Here is a 17,762-nt window from a genome sequence, read left to right as displayed (position 1 = left end):
CAAAGCACTCTATTCTCCAAATAATCTGTACATACAAGTACTTTAACCTACTCTCAATCCAAAAGAATCACTTTTGAAACATTTCAGGTTTCTAATACAATAAATGATTTAAAAAATATTTGGGGGCGCCCGGGTGTTGCAGTTAGGCCACCGACTCTTGATTTCATGCTCAGGTCATGATCTCAGGGTCCTAAGATCGAGCCCCACATATGGCTCCATGTCCAGCATGGAGCCTGCTTGAGTAAGATTCTCTCTCTCAAAAGGAAAAGAAAAGAAAAGAAAAGAAAAGAAAAGAAAAGAAAAGAAAAGAAAAGAAAAAAGAAAAGAAAAGAGAGGAAAAATACACACACACACACACACACACACACACACACGCAAGCGCGCGCGCTTCAATTTAAATAAAAACGTATCTCAGTTTGTTCATTCATACTACGGAAAGGATTTCGGGCAGAAGTATAAAGGAAACCGAAATAGTGAATTTGCCACATTATCAAAAGGTTTTTTCTCCTAAGATTTTTACGGACTTTCAAAAAAAAAGTATTTTGTGTATTTTATAATGTAGTATATTTACATTACAGCAAATTTCCATTTCCTTTTCTGGTACACTTTCAGGAAGAAATTTATTCTAGCTTAAATATTTGATTACCTACAGTGTACAAAGAAAAGGACTTCAGGGGCGCCTGGGTGGCTCAGTCAGTTGAGCTTCTGCCTTTGGCTCAAGTCCTGATCCCAGGGTCCTGGCATTGGGCCCCACATCTGGCTCCCTGCTCAGCCTGTTTCTCCCTCTCCTTCTGCCCCTCTCCCTGTGCCTCTATCCCCCTACTCATGCTTTCACTCGCTCTACCCTCTCTCTCTTCACAAATAAATAATCTTAAAAAAGAAAGAAAGAAAAAGGACTTCATAGCAGGTAAAACTTTGTTTCCATTTCTTTATTTTTTGTTACATTCTGAACACATGCAGGGCAGGCAAAAGCATATTAAAACCAATTTCAAGGTTACTGTCCACATTCAGTTGCAAAACTAGAATTGTCACATAGAAATTTAAGTCAACAGAGCTTTCGTGTACATATGGAAATTTACTTGACAATTCTTAATCTTACTTTCATCTGCAACTAAATCAAACCTAAGTATCACTAACTGTAAAAAGAGCACTTTTTTCCCAAACACAATAAATCATATGAAATAATTTACCTACAATACATCTAGCCACCTACAATTATTACAACACCTTTACCTAACTCCCTCTCCCTACAACCGCTGCCGCTTCCCCTCCCCCCCAACACCGAACAGATAAACACTAGGCAGGTACGGTATAAATGCCCTGAGCTAACAAACAAAAAAACTGATTCTTGAATCTAACGAATCTAACACTGAGCTGTTAACTTTAATCTCAGTCTGTTTCCTTAATTAAAATGTCCCCACCCTGAGAAGTTTTAAGAATAAAGAAGGATCTGCAAAGTGCACTGTCCAGAACTGCAACCATACACCACCACATGTCGCTATTTGAATTTAAACTTAATTAAATTTATAAATTGAGTTCCTCAATCACACTAGCCATATTTCAGGTGTACAATAGCCACATGTGACTAACAGCTATCATATTGGACAGAGCAGATACAGGACATTTCCATCATCACAGAAAGTTCTATTGTATAGTACAAATGTAAGTTTTCAGTAAATCACTAACATTATAACCATGCTATACTAACTTCTCTTACCACTTTCCTAGGAAAGAAAAATTCTGCCATCTACACGTTTAACTAACAACATAAAACATTCAGTCAGGCAAAAGTCCAAAAATAGATTAATGATGTAAAATATTTTAAGTACTCCCAACATAGGTTTTTTGCCCTTTTAGCTCACATTACCACCTAAGAAGAGAAGAGCAGCAAGAGTGACCAACCTGGCAACTCTTGACTGCAAGGCATTAGGGTATATCCACTTCTGCAAGTGGGCTAAAATCTAAAAAGGTGTGAATTTCATTCCACTCCAGCAACTCATTTTTCCTACCCTTAACCTAGATCCTAAAACAGTGGTGTAAAGATCTGGTAATGTCCTCAAACTATTTAAACAAATAGCATCAAGAGTAGGCAAAATCGGGGCGCCTGGGTGGCACAGCGGTTAAGCTCTGCCTTCGGCTCAGGGCGTGATCCCGGCGTTATGGGATCGAGCCCCACATCAGGCTCCTCCGCTGGGAGCCTGCTTCTTCCTCTCCCACTCCCCCTGCTTGTGTTCCCTCTCTCGCTGGCTGTCTCTATCTCTGTCAAATAAATAAAATCTTAAAAAAAAAAAAAAAAAAAGAGTAGGCAAAATCACAATTTTCTAATGACTTAGTTTTCCAAATTGTTAAAATGGTGTATAATTACAACGAAAATCCCGCAAAGAAACCACTTCTGTTAAACACACATAACTCTTCTTTAAACTAAACTCCTACATAATATATGTTACATGAAATTCATGCCCTGCCCTTTCTCTAGACAAATTATAGACAAGACACATTCTGTAGACATTTTGACCAACTTATAACAATTCTTTAGTCAGAAAAGTTAATATATGAAAAAAAAGGGCCCAATATGCAACAAAACTGAATTTTATTTTTTTGAAGACTTATTTATTCATTTGACAGAGAGAGAGCACATGCACAAGCCGGGGGAGTGGCAGGCAGACAGAGAGGGAGAAGCAGTCTCCCCGCTGAGCAGAGAGCCCAATGCAGGGCTCGATCCCAGGGCCCTGGGATCATGACCTGAGCCGAAGACAGACGCTTAACCAACCGACTGAGCCACCCAGGCGCCCCCAAAACTGAATTTTAGATATCAACTAAACCACAACAAGCCAGGCAAATCCACTACTGAAACTTTCTGGGTTTCCTTTGAAAAATTAAGGCAAAAACATATTTCATTACTTTAAAATTGAGGTTTCAAATATTTTAAAAATACAAACTAACTTCATTTCCTAAAGGAATTTACTACAAAGGAGTATGGTACAACTAACAAAGTAGCAGCTCAAAAAGTGACTACTACTGGAATGATTTAACAGTTACCAACCCATCAACAATTTGGTTACAGGCATTAAAGTATGCCCAACTTTTCGGAGTTAGGAGGCTTAAAATCAAAAGAGTTTACATACCATAAAAACTGGGGAAGTAGAAGCAATTTTGAAAAAGCAAATACTAACTATACTTTGGTTAGCAAAGTTTTCTTCATTCCTAATGTAACAGAACAACAAGAACATTCTATCCCCTTCTCTTTAGTAATTTTCACATTTCTTCTGCATATATATCACAATAAATCCTTTAGCACTTCCACTTTAGCAATGAACTTAAAGGTTCTGCCCCACTATCACAACCAGAAAAAAAAATGTGTAAAACAATTAATCAAAAAACGCTATTCTATGAATGGTTGAACTGTGGTACATCCATATCACAGAATTCTACTCAACAGTAAAAAAGGAACTAGTATTGATACACCCAACAACTTGGATGAATATCAAGGAAATTATATTGCATTAAAACAAGGCCAATCCTAAAAAGTTATATGCTGTATGACTCTTTTCAGTAAACACTCATAAAATGATAAAATTATAGAAATAGAGAACAGAACAGTAGCGGCTGCCAGAGTTTGGGGGTAGAGGGGATGGAAAGCAGGGGAAAGGTGTGGTTCTAAAAGGGCAACAGAAGGATCCTTGTGCTGATGGAACCGTTCTGTATACTGACTGTACTGGTGGTTATGTAATTACAATTGCGATAACACTGCACAGAACTAAATACACACACAAATTAGTACAAGCAAACTGAAGAAATCTGAATAAGATTGGTAGAGTGTATCAATGTTATGATACTGAACTACAGTTCTGCAAGGCGTTAGCACTGGGAAACTGGGTAAAGGGTACAAGGGATCTCTGTATTATTCCTTAAAACTACATGTGAATCTACAGTTATCCAAAATAAAAAGTTTGATTTTTAAAAAACTGCTACCCTAACAACTGGGATAATTTGAATATGAACTGGATATTCCACAGTATTAGGGAATGACTGTTAACAGTATTATAGATATACAGGACAATATCCTTATACTCAGAAAATGCTTGCTGGACCATTTATGGATGAAATATTATGTCTGTAACTTACTCTTATGTGTATGGCAAGACAGAGAAAGCAAATCTGGCAAAATGTTACATACTAAATTAAGGTAAAGGATTTGCGTGCTCCTTGTACTCTTCCTCAACTTTTCTGCTTGCATTTTTTTCAAAAAAAAGTTAAGGAGTAAGATTTAAGACACGTTTTTATCCTAAAACTATGTTACAGTCAAACCTACGCACCAGTTAGTCTTTTAAAAGACTTAAAAGTAGGAATGCCTGGGTGGCTCAGTCGGTTGGGTCCCTGCCCAGCTCAGGTCATGATCCCGGGGGTCCTGGGACCGAGTCCTGTGTGAGTCCCATGTCCCAGCTCCCTGCTCAGCGGGAGCCTGCTTCTCCCTCTCCCTCTGTCACCCACTCCCCCTGCTTGTGTGCATGCGCACTCTCTCTGTCAGTAAATAAATAAAATCTTTATAAATAAATAAATAAAGGATTTAAAAGTAAACAAATTGTTCTATTAAAACTATGTGATAGTCCCATCTACACTCATTATTCTTAAACCAAAAAAATGGCAATAAGGATTTCAAAGGAAAAGAGTTACGTGGTATTGGATGTGACGTTCTCATGAGTTTTTCAACATAAATTGACTAAATCTGTAAGGCATATGGATATTTTTGTAAAATCATAGTTCAACTTGGATTACTCTTTCCTATTCCTAGAAGACTGGATCCCCAAAATTGTTCTACTTTTCAAGTAAGTGAAGCAAATTAAAATTGCAACAGCTAACACTTTCATGCACACACTCCAAATTTAAAAAATTTTTAAAGTTTTAAGTTTGGCAAACAGTTAATTCTTTCATAAAGAAGTATTTGCATGAAGGGGCAACCCACACACTAAATGCCAAACCAAAAATGTGCCATGATGTATCAGTAATAGCGCCAAGGCCACAAGATATATTTTACAATGTAAACAGTCCCTCCAAACATCACTGTATTTTATGGTATTTAAAAAAATGCAAACAGCACACGTTTGAACTGTAGGAAATGAGTTTGAGCTAGTGTCAATAAGATCCATCTCAAAAGTTCTTAAGTTGTCTTTGCTGCTCAATTTTCGCATCAGTGTTAATACACTTCAGTCTCTGAGAAAATCCGTGTCAAGAACGTCTCAACCAGAAACTGTATAAACTTTTCACTTCCAACCGGACCGCCCCCTCGCAGTGGGCCCCACCTCCCGAGCAGGGTATGGGGTGGGGCTGTTTCCCGCTTGGAAACTAAGAAATAAAGGTCCCTTCCCTACTCCATCCAGAAACGAGGGAAAAAGAGAGGCCGAGAATCTGCAGTCTCAAGTATGAAACTAACTACAAGGAGGTAGTCGTTAAGAAAGCTTCCTTTCCTCTTCTGACCCCCTTCCTTCCCTCCCTCCAGGTCATTCAGTGACCCCGGGACGGGCGGGGACAGGTGAATATCAAGAGAGGAAGAGGGAGGGACGGACGATGGAGGGAGAGCCGCGCTTGGGCAATGAATGAGCTGTGCCGCATCCGCACCACCTGTTCCTTCCAAGGGTGCCACCCCGACCTGCCGGCAGTGTTCCCGCACCACCCCCGCCGCGACTCCTGCCGTGTTGCCCCCTTCCCTGCTAAAGGCCGGGCCTGTCCTCCCTTCACTCGGGCCGGATGAAAACCCGCAGTCTAGAAGCTAGGAAAACGGGGCCTACTCCGGAACCACGGCCTCCGAAGCGTGGAGACAGGAGGAGGAAGCCCGGGGCGCGCGGGGTGAAGTGGTAACCACAGGGAGGGAACGGGGGGGGGCGCATTCGGCTTGACTAGGAGTACGAAGGCGGGGTTCCTGGCGGAGGTGGCCCGGTGCCCGCCGGGCCGAGGTTAGGGGTGACAGGCCCGTGTACCGGCTAAATCCTCCCCACTGCTTGCCCAGAGTCTCACACTTACCAAGATCCGCTTGAAGAGAGCGTTCTCCTTGGGCGGGAGGCTCACGGCCGGCATCGTTCCGGCTCCTCCCGCTGCTCCCGCCACCGCCCGGCTCGGTCAGTCTGTTTGTCCGACCGCCGCCGCCGCCGTCCCCGGGCTGCTTCAGCCTTGATTGCCCCGATCCACCGCCGCCACCAGGCCTCGAATGTCACCGCGTCGCCCAACCCCGACACCCCCTTCCCCTCGTTGTCTTTTTTCCTTTCTCACTTAACGCTGCCGCCGCCTCCCCCCCCCCACGGGTCTCCGTCGGCGGTTCACGTGGTAACTGAACAGACCGACAGAGGCAGCCAAAATGGCGGACGCAGAGGGCTTTCCCACCCGGGTCACACTTCCTAGCACGCAGGCGCGATGACCTCCTTTCCCCACCTCCTCTGTCCTAGAGCTTGCTGGGAAACCTGGAGGCCAGCGGGTGGGCGGAGGCCGCGAGGGTCGCGGCAGGCCCCGCCCATCCCTCGGTCGCAGAGCGTCTTGGAGGCGCCGGGTTAGGGTAGCTAACTGCGATTCCGGCGGTCTCCAGCTCAGGAGTAGCCTTTCTGCTCTTTGCTGCCAAAGTGGCCTTTCATTCATTGGGTAGATTCTCCCAGTTTCGAGCCCGAAGTGCTTAAGTGCAGGTGTTCAAGAAGTTCTTCGTTTGATCGTGGATGAAGTGCCTAATTAAGCAGCAGAGGCGGAAGGGAAATGAAGACTTCACCCCAGGGAGGACTTGTAAACCAATACGGAAAGCAGAGGCTTAATGGAGTCTGAAAACCGTGCACGAGTTTGACCAATTAAATGGACTGGCTGGAGTATGGGTGATTTGGTTTATTACTTAAGGTGAGCCTGGAAAGAGCCAGATCCTAAGTGCCATGTTTGCGCTGCCAAAGAAGCATCTGAAAGTTAAATGTGTTTTATTTCATTGTTGAGTCCATACAATGAAGGGTTCATGACTGTTCGAGTCATCTTGGAGTAGAGTTCAGGGACATTGACTCCCCTGGAGTTGGCTAAAAGTTAGTGCTTGATATTGTGAGTGTTGAACTCCCATCACCAGAAATCCTCAAATCTTAAACACCAGAGTATCAGGCAAGGATACCAGAGAACTGCTGCAGTAGATCAAACTAGATACCGAAGTGGACCTTTTCCACATAAGGAGATATAGATATAGGTATAGATATAAAATTTCATTAACAATTGACAGTAAAGGGGCGCCTGGCTGGCTCAGTCAGTAGAGCATGTGACTCTTGATATCAGAGTGGTGAGTTTAAGCCCCAAGTTGGGCATGGAGTCTACTTTAAAAAATATTTTTTTAAAAATATTTAAAATATACAGTAAACCTATTTTAAAGCTGGCATTCCATTGATGATCTACAATTTTTCCCTCATATGAGCCACTTTTACACTTGATTATTTTTGATGATCTCTCTCCAGATGCTGAGTTCCATCCGTAGCATTCTCTGCATCACGAATCATTGCATTGTATGTGCAGTAACTTTGCTCTTTTAAATGTATTTACCCAGATATTTTACTGTTTCAGCTTGTTCTTCTTTAACCCTTCCTAGAAGGTGTAAGGTGAGTGAGATGTTTCCCATTGTAAAAATCTGGGACTAATGCTTGGGTTTTCTAGCTGCTATCTCAAATGCCCTCTTTTGCCTGGGTCATAAGTAAGGTTTTATGAATCAAATCCTGCAATTCCTTCAAATTCTGTTATCTTTGTTCAAAAGTTTCATTGAAAAACGTTGTATCTACAGGAAACCATGTTTGAGTTTTGGAATACGGCCAGTTTTTTAACCTTAACATTTTTTTTTAAATAAAACTAAGAACAAACATAAAATTCATAAAAACAGTTGTCATTCAATGATAACCTTTGAACTTCACTTGCCCCCAAGAAGTCTTTCTTTCAACCATCTCAGCAATTAAGTAGAAAAGTTATCTTACTTACAGTGATAATTTTAGCTTCACTACTAACTTTGGTTTCCAGATCTCTGGCTTCATATACAAAAGTTCCTACAGTAATATTATTTGCTAAGATTTTCTTAATTTCGCTTTTGAATAATATACTATTTCCCCCTTGAGGGAAGAAAATTTCTGATGTTTGAAACAAAACAGTAGTCCCCACCAAAGTCCAAGTACCTGAATAGATGAGCCAACAATATAATCTGGCAAATGTTACCTTCTTTTTGGCTGATAACAAATAAAATTTTAAGACTCAGTGAATACTAGTTTGCATCAACATTTATCTGAGTCATTTCCTAGTTAAAATGCCCCTATAGATAACAGTTGGACCGTACAGTCCGTGACTTAATAGCCTGAACTCAATCATAAAATATCTGCTCTCACAGATCTCCACTGTTTGACAAACAGATCCTGTTTAACCTGTGTGCTGTGAATGACAGCTATGCAGGAAGTTAGGATGATGACAGACGATGAGGATGATGGTGATGATGATGATGATGGTTAGTTCATTCATCTTACCCTCAGTATTTGCATATAACTATTGCCAAAGTGCCTCTTCACCAAAAAAAGTTAACCATAAATAAATATATAAATAAATAACCTCCAAACTTTAATTCTACAAAAGGGATATGTAGAGTGAAAATTCTCCATTCTCCATATATGTAAGATGTTCTCTATTGACACGTTTATGCCTTAATCATTAAGTATTTAAATTTTATAGAAATATAACATAAAAGAAATTTATATATTTGTCACCCAGATTTAACAAATGTTAACATTTTGTGATTGCTTCTGATTGTTTTTTTAAATAAAAATTTGCAGATACTTGGGGCGCCTGGGTGACTCAGTCAAGCGTTTACCTTGGGCTTGGGTCATGATCTCAGGGTCCTGGGATTGAACCCCACATGAGCCCTGTGTCGGGCTCCCTGCTCTTCGTGGAGTTCTCCCTCTCCCTCTGACCCTCCCCACCACTCATTCTCTGTCTGTCTCTCTCTCTCAAATACATAAATAAAATCTTTAAAAAAAATTTTGCAGATGTATCAGGAACTGCATCCCTCTCCAGATCCTGAATTTGATTTATGATATTTTCATGCATCATACATCAATAAACATATATGTAGTGACATTATATTTTATACTGTTTTCAACTTTTGCTCTCCCTCCCTAGGAATGAGAAGTATGAGTTGAGTAAGATGTTGCCTCATGGGAAAACCTGGGACCAGAACTGTGGTTTTCTAGCTGCTAACTCAAATCCTCTCTCCTTTTGCCTGGGTCATATCATAAAGTTTTAGCATTCAGATTCTGGAAATGCTTAAATGAATGTCATATAGCAACTTCTACCAAAATATCATTACTAGCTCCTGGCTAGAATTACTTCATCAGGATTCTTCTCAAGATGCAGTTTCACCTACAGCCGGCTACCCTAAGTGTAGGGTTCCATCAGCTCTAACATGCTGAAAGAAATGTGCTTTTATTTCACCACTTTCCAAAAATATACACTAGTAAAAGGATACAGGGACCAAAAGAACAAAACAGCCTTTTTCCAACAGCAGTACTGAAATTAGTAATTTGCTTACTGGTTCTGTATGCTCTGACTAAACATGGCTTCTGTTTCAACTTGTATACTTGCAAAAGCTGTGTCAGGACAAGCTTCCAAGGGATGATGTAGAAAGAATATTCAACTGTCAGGTTGCTGAGTGGACAAGAAGTTGAGAACCAACAACTGACTCAGCATATTAGTTGGGTGGTTTGCTTACTTGAGCATGAGTCCAGGAGGCTCAAACTAGGTTACAAACTATAATGTGACTCACAGTTTAGCAATCCAATTAGCCATCAGTTGCATGTAAAAATGAACCAGAAAGCATAGTACAATAATTTTTGGTTAAATTTTTTTCCCCAGTAATATTGCTAAAGAAAATATAGAGATGGGCACTTGGCTAGCTTGGTTAGTGGAGCACGCGACTCTTGATCATGGAGTGGTGAATTCAAGACCCACGCCGGGCATAGAGCTTACTTAAAAAAGAAACTTTTTTTTAAGGAAAAAGAAAATATATAGAGAAAAAAGATTTACTAACATTCATTGTGCTTTTAAAATGATCCTAAATGGCATTAAGTTTAAAGGATTAAAGTATTAAAATTCATTATTTCTTTTACTTATATACATATTTTTACATGGTCCTTAGACATCAGATTGAATTGAGAAGTGAAGGCACAAAATCTGGCTCAATTACGAAAGATAAAACCTATTGTCAGTACAATGTCTTTGGTAGGCAAAAACAAGTTGTTTACAACTACCAGACAATTTATAAGCTTCCCAAAGATCATATAGGGTAGGTTTTATGGGGGCGCCTGGGTGGCTCAGTCGTTAGGCATCTGCCTTCAGCTCAGGGCGTGATCCCAGGGTGCTGGGATCGAGCCCTGCATCAGGCTCCCTGTTCCACTGGGAGCCTGCTTCTTCCTCTCCCACTCTCCCTGCTTGTGTTCCTTCTCTCTCTGGCTGTCTCTCTCTCTCTCTCTCTCTGTCAAATAAATAAATAAAATCTTTAAACAAACAACAAAAAAAAGATAGGTTTTATGTTACAGCTATAAAACTGAGGTATAGAGAGATTAAGTAATTTGCCTAAAAATCAAAAGCTGAAAGATGGTCTACAGGAATGGCGTTTTAAACTTGACTCTTTGTGCCCTGTTATAAAGCTCATGGCCTCAGGGGACTGTCCAAGTCTGTTAGATGGGCTAAGGAGGATCACTAGATCTGGGGTCCGCAGACCTCAGTCTGAATCCCACCTCCTCCAGCTGTGGGATCCTGAGCGTGAGCCGGTCCGGGCACTTCCAAAACACGAAGGTTCTCTCTTCCTCACGGCGATGTGAAGATTTACCACGATAGTGTGTGTGAGCAGACTTGGGGAACTCTGAGAAGTCTCTTCAAATATATGGTATCTCACCTTGGATGAGTAAGTTGCCTTTGAGCTTCATCTGTAAACTGAGGGTAATAAGGTATATCAAACGGTCGTTGTGAGGATGAAATGAGTCGATGCATGTAAACCATATGCTACATAGTGTACAGTGTCTGGAACGCAGAATTCAAAGTTCTAGTGGTTACTCAACACAATATTTTCAGTTTTCTGGCTCATGTAGCAAGATTTTAGTAAATCTCTTGCGTATCCTTGGAGGAGGTGCCTGAAATTCTCACGGGACAGTGAAGTGGATAAACTACCTCTTTCCTCCTTTAATCATTTCCTCCCAAACCCCATTTTACAGACAGAAGGCTGAGACGAGGAGAGCTAGAGTACCAGGCAATAACCAGGATTCTCGAGTTAACATCTTTTCTTAGTAGCGCGGCTGGGTAGCTGGCGAATCCCGCACTTCGTTCCGCAAGGGGGCGCTCGGCTGCGCGCCGACTTCAGGGGAGACGCGGTTGCGGAAAGGCGGAGCTTTGCTCAGCAAGATGGCGCCGCCCGCGTTGTTGCGCCCGTTCTCCAAGCTGTTGGCTCCTACCAGGCTCTCAAGCGGCTGTGAGTGTCCCTCTCCGCTCAGGCCGACCCGACCTTCCTGTCTGCCACTACCAGGATGAACCCAGCCCGCGGGGGCAGGGGGCGTCTGGGCCCGGGCCCGTCCTGTAGTGACCTTCGCCGGCCTGAGTCCCAGATCCCAGCCCTGACTCTAGGTTCCCCATCACCCGCCGCCGACCCTTCTCTTAGTGCGGACAGCCCTTGGTCTCTACGAATGGACTCTACCCGCTGCAGGCTGGTCCTGCAGACCCTCTTGGGGCCGCTTCCCGCCGACTCCGGAGTCATCTGAGGCTCCGCAAAGCCAGTTTACGAGGCTTTGAGAGCGTCCTGGAGGACAGGGGCGGCTGGGTCTGGCTGTGCCGGTGGCTCCGGGGGAGTTAGCTTGACCTCTCTGAACCTCTGTTTCCGTAGCTGTTTAAGGGGGGGAGGGAGGGATGGAAGGGAGAATTAAATGCAGTAATACACACGTAAATGTTAAGTTTTTCAGTACAAGGAATACGTTATCGATTTACAGACACTGTCCGCTTTCAGCTTCCGCGCGATCGAAATTCTACGTTCGGGAGCCACCACATGACAGACCTGACTGGCTGAAAGTTGGGCTGACCTTGGGCACCTCCGTCTTCTTATGGATCTATGTGAGTTTTTACTCCCTTGAGGTCGTGCGACCCCGACACCGTGGGGAGGAGAAATGTCATTGTGAGATTGTTGCTGAGCAAATCTCCCATCCAATTGGATATTTATGTAATTGCTAGTTACATAAGGGAAATCCCAAAGACAAAAAGAAATATTAAGGATTTCAGCAGCATCGAGAAAGTACGATGAGGCCGAAACTTACGTCATTCGTTGTTAATGAGCATGGTTTTGTGATGAATGGCAATTTTACTATTAATTGTCCTTTACTTGCTAATGAAGATGGAGGCTGGTTGGGTTTTATGAAGACACTTTTTTTCAAATGCCATAGGGGACAAACCATCAATGGACAAGCTATACAAATTAAGTCCCCTAGACTTCCAGAACATAAGATTTTAATCAATGTTTGCGTAAATACATTGTTGGAAATTGTACTTAGTATGTAGCAGCTTTTTTTTCGTCTTTACAGTATGCCAAATGCTTTACATGTAAAAACTCAATCTTTTCAACAACACTGTGTAGTAGGTACTATTATTGTTGCCTTTTTATAGATAAAACGCTTGGAGAAATTAGTTTGCTAAACCCAGTTCTCCCTGACTAAAGAATTACAATATAGACCATTGTGAAATACTGCCTCTCTGTAGATAAATTTTCTTGAAGTTGACTCAAAGTCTGTGTGCTGTATTAGTATTTATTTTGTTTTGTATCTAATGGGTTAGAGGCTTTCTCCATTGCCTCCCACCTCTAATTCTTAGATCTCTTATTTTGGATTTTCTCATTAAAATGGCTTGTTGATGGGGCACCTGGGTGGCTTAGTCATTAAGCATCTGCTTTTGGCTTGGGTCATGATCCCGGGGCCCTGGGATCTAGTCCCGAATTGGGCTCCCTGCCCATCGGGGTGCCCACTACTCCCTCTCCCTCTGCCTGCCACTCCCCCTGCTTGTGCTCTCTGTCTCTGTCAAATAAATAAAATAAAATCTTTAAAAAAGAAAAAGTCTTGTTGATAAGGAGCAAGAGATGTCGAAAGTCATTTACAGCATAACAACAACAGTAACTAATCCTTTTTAAAATAATATTTGTCATAATGAAGTTTTAATTTAAAATTTTCCCCCAAAAAATTTGATTGCTACTGAGAACTCTTACTGAAATTGGATCTTTGATTGCAGCAAATGTCACCCCATATCAACCATTGTTTTGGTTGCATATTCTGTCAGACAGTGGTCCTAAGAAAGTGTCTATCTCCCGTGACATCTAATTGATACACATAGTTGGAGGATGGGGTTGGTCACTCACAGTATCATAAAGATAGAAGTATAACACACCCAGCAACCAGCTTAGACCTCATTTAATAACTCAGTTCTGGTTGATTGTGTTGGTTTAGCTCCTCCATGGTAAGTTATTCTATTACATTAATTACCCACTGAATGAAATAATTTATGTGGCAGAAGTTGAATTTAAACTTATAAGGGGGGGGCGCCTGGGTGGCTCAGTTAAGTGTCTGCTTTGGGTGTAAGTCATGATCCCAGGATCCTGGAATCGAGCCCCGCATCAGGCTCCCTGCTTGGCGGGGAGCCTGCCTCTCCTTCTCCCACTCCCCCTTTCCACTGCTCGTGTTCCCTCTCTGTCTCTCTCTGTGTCAAATAAATAAATAAAATCTTTAAAAATTAATTAATTAATTGGCTAATTAATTAAACTCGTAAGGGCTGCCTTCTCAAATTTAGTATGTTAGATTGAAATGAACTAGTATATACCATTCATAGTTTTTGGACTTGCACCTCTAAGCCTTTTATTTTTAACTAGAATAGCTGTAATTTTTTTTTTTTTTTTTTTTGCTTTTCCAACTTTGTTTAGAAAAGCAAATCCAGGGACATCTCAGTGGTTCAGTTGGTTAAGTGTCTGCGTTCAGCTCAGGTCATGATTCCAGGGTCCTGGGATGAGTCCCTGTCAGGCTTCTTGCTCAGCAGGGAGCCTACTTCTCCCTCTGCCTGCTGCTCCCCCTGCTGTGTGCGCTCTCTCTCTTTCTTTCTCTGTGACAAATGAATAAATAAAATCTTGAAAAAAAAAATAAAACTCTCTTTAAAAAAGAAAAGGAGGGGCGCCTGGGTGGCTCAGTCGTTGAGTGTCTGCCTTCGGCTCAGGGCGTGATCCTGGCGTTCTGGGATCGAGCCCCACATCAGGCTCCTCCGCTATGAGCCTGCTTCTTCCTCTCCCACTCCCCCAGCTTGTGTTCCCTCTCTCTCTGGCTGTCTATCTCTGTCAAATGAATAAATAAATAAAATCTTAAAAAAAAAAAAAAAAGAAAAGGAAAAGAGGGACACCTGGGTGGCTCAGTTGGTTAAGGGTCTACCTTCAGCTGAAGTCATGATCCTAGAGTGCTAGGATTGAGTCCCATATCCGGCTCCTTCCTTAGCAGGGAGTCAGCTTCTCCCTCTGTGTGCTGCTCCCCCTGCTTGTGCTCTCGCTCGCTCTCTCTGACAAATAAATCTTTAAAACAAAAAGAAAAGCAAATCCAGGTCCCAGTGCCCCCATGCCCTCCCTCACCTCTAGAATAGTTGTAATTCTTTTAATCTATGCTTATTCCTCTTGTATACCTCTTTAATACCAAATATAATTTCATTGGTTAGCCTCTTTAAGTTGCCAGGAAGATTACATTTCTAATTTTAATTGTTACCTACTTCTAGCTCATCAAACAGCATAATGAAGATGTTTTAGAGTATAAAAGAAGAAATGGGTTGGAATAAACTATTGAAATACTAATATGGTAAGTAAGCAATTTTATAGGATTAATTAATTATGCAAGTTAATTTGACTTCTTTTTAAATAATGTATTTTGGGGGTTTTTTTGTTGGGTTTATACTTTTTTTAAGGTTTTTGTTTTTTTTTTTTTAAATTAATCTCTACACCCAATGTCAGGCTCAAACTCAACCCCGAGATTGAGTTGCATGCTCCTCCAGCTGAGCCACCCAGGCACCCCTATTGAGCTTGTACTTGTTAGCACTGATATTCCTGTCTGTGACAAATTTATGAATTTTAATATCTTATCTGAAGCATCTCTCAGCATAATCATCTTTTAGCATCATTTTTAATCATTACGCTTTGACCGTGTTCAAAAAAAGTTGTGTTTAAGAATGAAACTAAAATTGGGACACCTGGGTGGCTCAGTTAGTTAAGCATCTGCCTTTGGCTCGGGGCGTGATCCCAGGGTCCTGGGATCGAGTCCCGCATTGGGTCCGTCGCTCAGTGGGGGGGCCTGCTTCTTCCTCTGCCTGTTATTCCCCCTGCTTGTATGTGCGCGTGCATGTGTGCGTGTGCACTCTCTCCCTCTCTTTCTCTCTGACAAATAAAATCTTTTAAAAAAAAAAAAAGAATGAAACCAAAATCATATCATTTTTGTAAATCTAATGGTACTCTACACAGTGACTTTATAACACTGAAGACAAGTTACCATTATTTGTGTATGTATTTCTTAATATCAATTTGTCATAAATGACACCTGAGTGAGTGTAAATTCCAGAGAACAGAAACCCTGTCTATTTTATTAATCATAATGTACTCAGCAAATTGCTCAGTGCCTGGGCCTACTGGTAATTTAATATTTGTACAATGGATGAATGTATAAGGGCAGTAGATTGGTAAATCTTTTACTGTATGACCATTTCATTATGATTGTCACTACAACTAACACCCAATTGGATAATTCCTAGTAAAGTCTAGCTGTGAACAAGATACTATACTCTGCATGCTCTGTGGTTTAAAAGAAAGAGTGTATTTTATATTTATATATATATGTATATATATGCACACATAGTGTATTTCTGAAAATCCTTTTAAAGAAATTCTATATTAATCCTTTTGTAAAATAATAAATCACTTATAAATCTTAGCTTTCATGGATTAGTTTGATTAAAGTAGGTAACATTAGTAATCACTAGCATACACTTTTTAAAAAATATTTAACAACTCTCAAACTCAGCCCTTTAGGGTTTAATTATCCAAATTTTTCATTTCTTTTTTCATATTAATATCACCTTGCTCTCACTACTTTGGTCAGCCAGGCAAGAGATAAACATGAAATAGATATGCTTTTGCTACTATCTTCTAGGTCACATGAAGTATTTTTTGCTAAAACTTGAGTAAAATGAAGGCTTGATACTCTTTGTGGATTTGTTTTCTAGACTTTCCCAGATTCTCTAAGGTGAATTATTCAGAATGGTCTAATTTTAATATTATTTCTGCTGGTTAATGCTATAGTTCTCGGTTTTTTTCTCTTCATTGTAGGTATGCTCCATATAGTGATGATACTGGTTCCTTTGGATTCACCAATCTGTTGAGTTGTAAAATGAGAGAAGAAATTATATGTGAATGTATGTCAAATCAGCGTTTGTGTTTTGCATCATTAAATGAAAAAATAATACTTCTGTATTCTTCCGATTGTATGTGTTGTGACTATGTAGAAAATGTCAGTTCTGAAGTGCATCACCAGAAGTATTTTGATGTAGAAAGTACCATCTGATAACAGGGTCACTGGTAATTAAGGACACATCGGTAAGAAAACTTGTTAAGGAGATGGATTTAAAATCACTGCTGAAGGATTTAGTCCTCATGTCAACTTTTTTTTCTCCTCGTATCAACGTTTAATTTCTATTCCAAATATTCTTGAATGTGTCAGGGTGATAGAACTACTTTATTACTCAAAATACTAAAGAACCCAAATGCTGTTTTCTTCTAGAGAAGCCGTTCTGGTAAGTCAGAAAGGAAAGGTGAATCCTTTACTTTTATTTCTAGTGTGTTCTGACCCCATTTCCTTGACTTTGAAGGATTGTCGTTTGGATGACTTTTGTACTCTCCAGTTACAGCACCAGTTTGTTATTCCTTTTTGAAATACGACTTGGCAAACTCCTAAGAAAAGGGAGAGAGGGTTAATAGACACAAAATTCATTTATCCCTGATTAAAATCCTTTCTTGTGGGAGAAAAAGAAACTTTCTTGTGTATCAGCTAGAACTTACTTATGTGCCACTTCCTTCACTTGTGAGTTAAACATTTAGTGTATCCCACATTTGAAAATTCATTATTTACGTCTCCATTCTGATGTTAAGTGGAAAGACAGCATTGGAATTGGTTTTGTGTGTGTTTGGGCCTGTGGCCAACACTTACTCTGGGAGATTCACGGCCTGATAACTTTCGAAGTCACGTCTGAACATAAATTCAGAATTAACATTATTTCAGATTAATTATTTAATGCAAATTCAGTGAAAAGCGAGATATAATAGTTACTATGAACTTTTGTTAGTTTGGAGCTGTAGCTGATAGAGTTGGAAAGGACCTTAGGGGTTATACAGACCAATCTCATCAATTATACAAATGCAAAAACCAGAGGTGAATGATTTGCCCCCCAGCACTGTAGTAGATACGCTGGATTCCAAAGATGACTGCCGCCTACTCTTTGGAATCTGTGCATGTTAGATTAAACAGCCAAGGGGAATTAAGGTTACAGATGGAATTAAGTTTGCTAATCACTGTCTGACATTTAGAGGGTGAGATTATCCTGGATTATTTGGTTGGGCCCAATGAAATCACAAGTATCCTTTAAGTGGAAGGGGGAGGCAGAAGAGTGTGTCAGTGATGTGATGTGAGAAA

At 40.9% G+C, this 17,762-nt stretch overlaps 2 protein-coding genes across 3 annotated transcripts in view; one reads left to right on the top strand and one right to left on the bottom strand.

Moving 5' to 3' along the window:
- NAA15 (N-alpha-acetyltransferase 15, NatA auxiliary subunit) overlaps nt 1-6,421 on the bottom strand; it is a 79,286-nt gene extending 72,865 nt beyond the window's left edge. The window contains exon 1 of one of the 2 annotated variants that reach the window (XM_026499371.4): nt 6,019-6,421. In XM_026499371.4, the coding sequence (XP_026355156.2) occupies nt 6,019-6,072 (54 nt within the window). In that variant the 5' untranslated portion in view covers nt 6,073-6,421. The remainder of the gene's footprint in view (nt 1-6,018) is intronic. The other variant, XM_026499372.4, reaches the window with a different exon arrangement.
- A 4,900-nt stretch (nt 6,422-11,321) lies between these two features.
- Nucleotides 11,322-16,544, top strand: NDUFC1 (NADH:ubiquinone oxidoreductase subunit C1). Its single transcript, XM_026499373.4, has 4 exons — nt 11,322-11,497; nt 12,026-12,129; nt 14,806-14,885; nt 16,403-16,544. The coding sequence occupies exons 1-3, from the start codon at nt 11,431-11,433 to the stop codon at nt 14,863-14,865; spliced, it is 231 nt and encodes a 76-aa protein (XP_026355158.1). The 5' UTR covers nt 11,322-11,430; the 3' UTR covers nt 14,866-14,885; nt 16,403-16,544.
- Nucleotides 16,545-17,762: the final 1,218 nt, after the last annotated feature.

The sequence above is a fragment of the Ursus arctos genome, unplaced genomic scaffold (genome assembly GCF_023065955.2).
Source record: "Ursus arctos isolate Adak ecotype North America unplaced genomic scaffold, UrsArc2.0 scaffold_11, whole genome shotgun sequence".
Lineage (NCBI taxonomy): Eukaryota > Metazoa > Chordata > Mammalia > Carnivora > Ursidae > Ursus > Ursus arctos.
This window is presented reverse-complemented; position numbering and strand designations above follow the sequence as displayed.

What these genes read in the sequence shown, in the direction of transcription:
- NDUFC1 (XM_026499373.4), top strand. Translation starts at nt 11,431, where the DNA reads ATGGCGCCGCCCGCGTTGTTGCGCCCGTTCTCCAAGCTGTTGGCTCCT. An exon ending in TACCAGGCTCTCAAGCGGCT is followed by an intron (nt 11,498 to 12,025) that starts GTGAGTGTCCCT and finishes GTCCGCTTTCAG; the next exon opens with CTTCCGCGCGATCGAAATTC. An exon ending in CCGTCTTCTTATGGATCTAT is followed by an intron (nt 12,130 to 14,805) that starts GTGAGTTTTTAC and finishes ACCTACTTCTAG; the next exon opens with CTCATCAAACAGCATAATGA.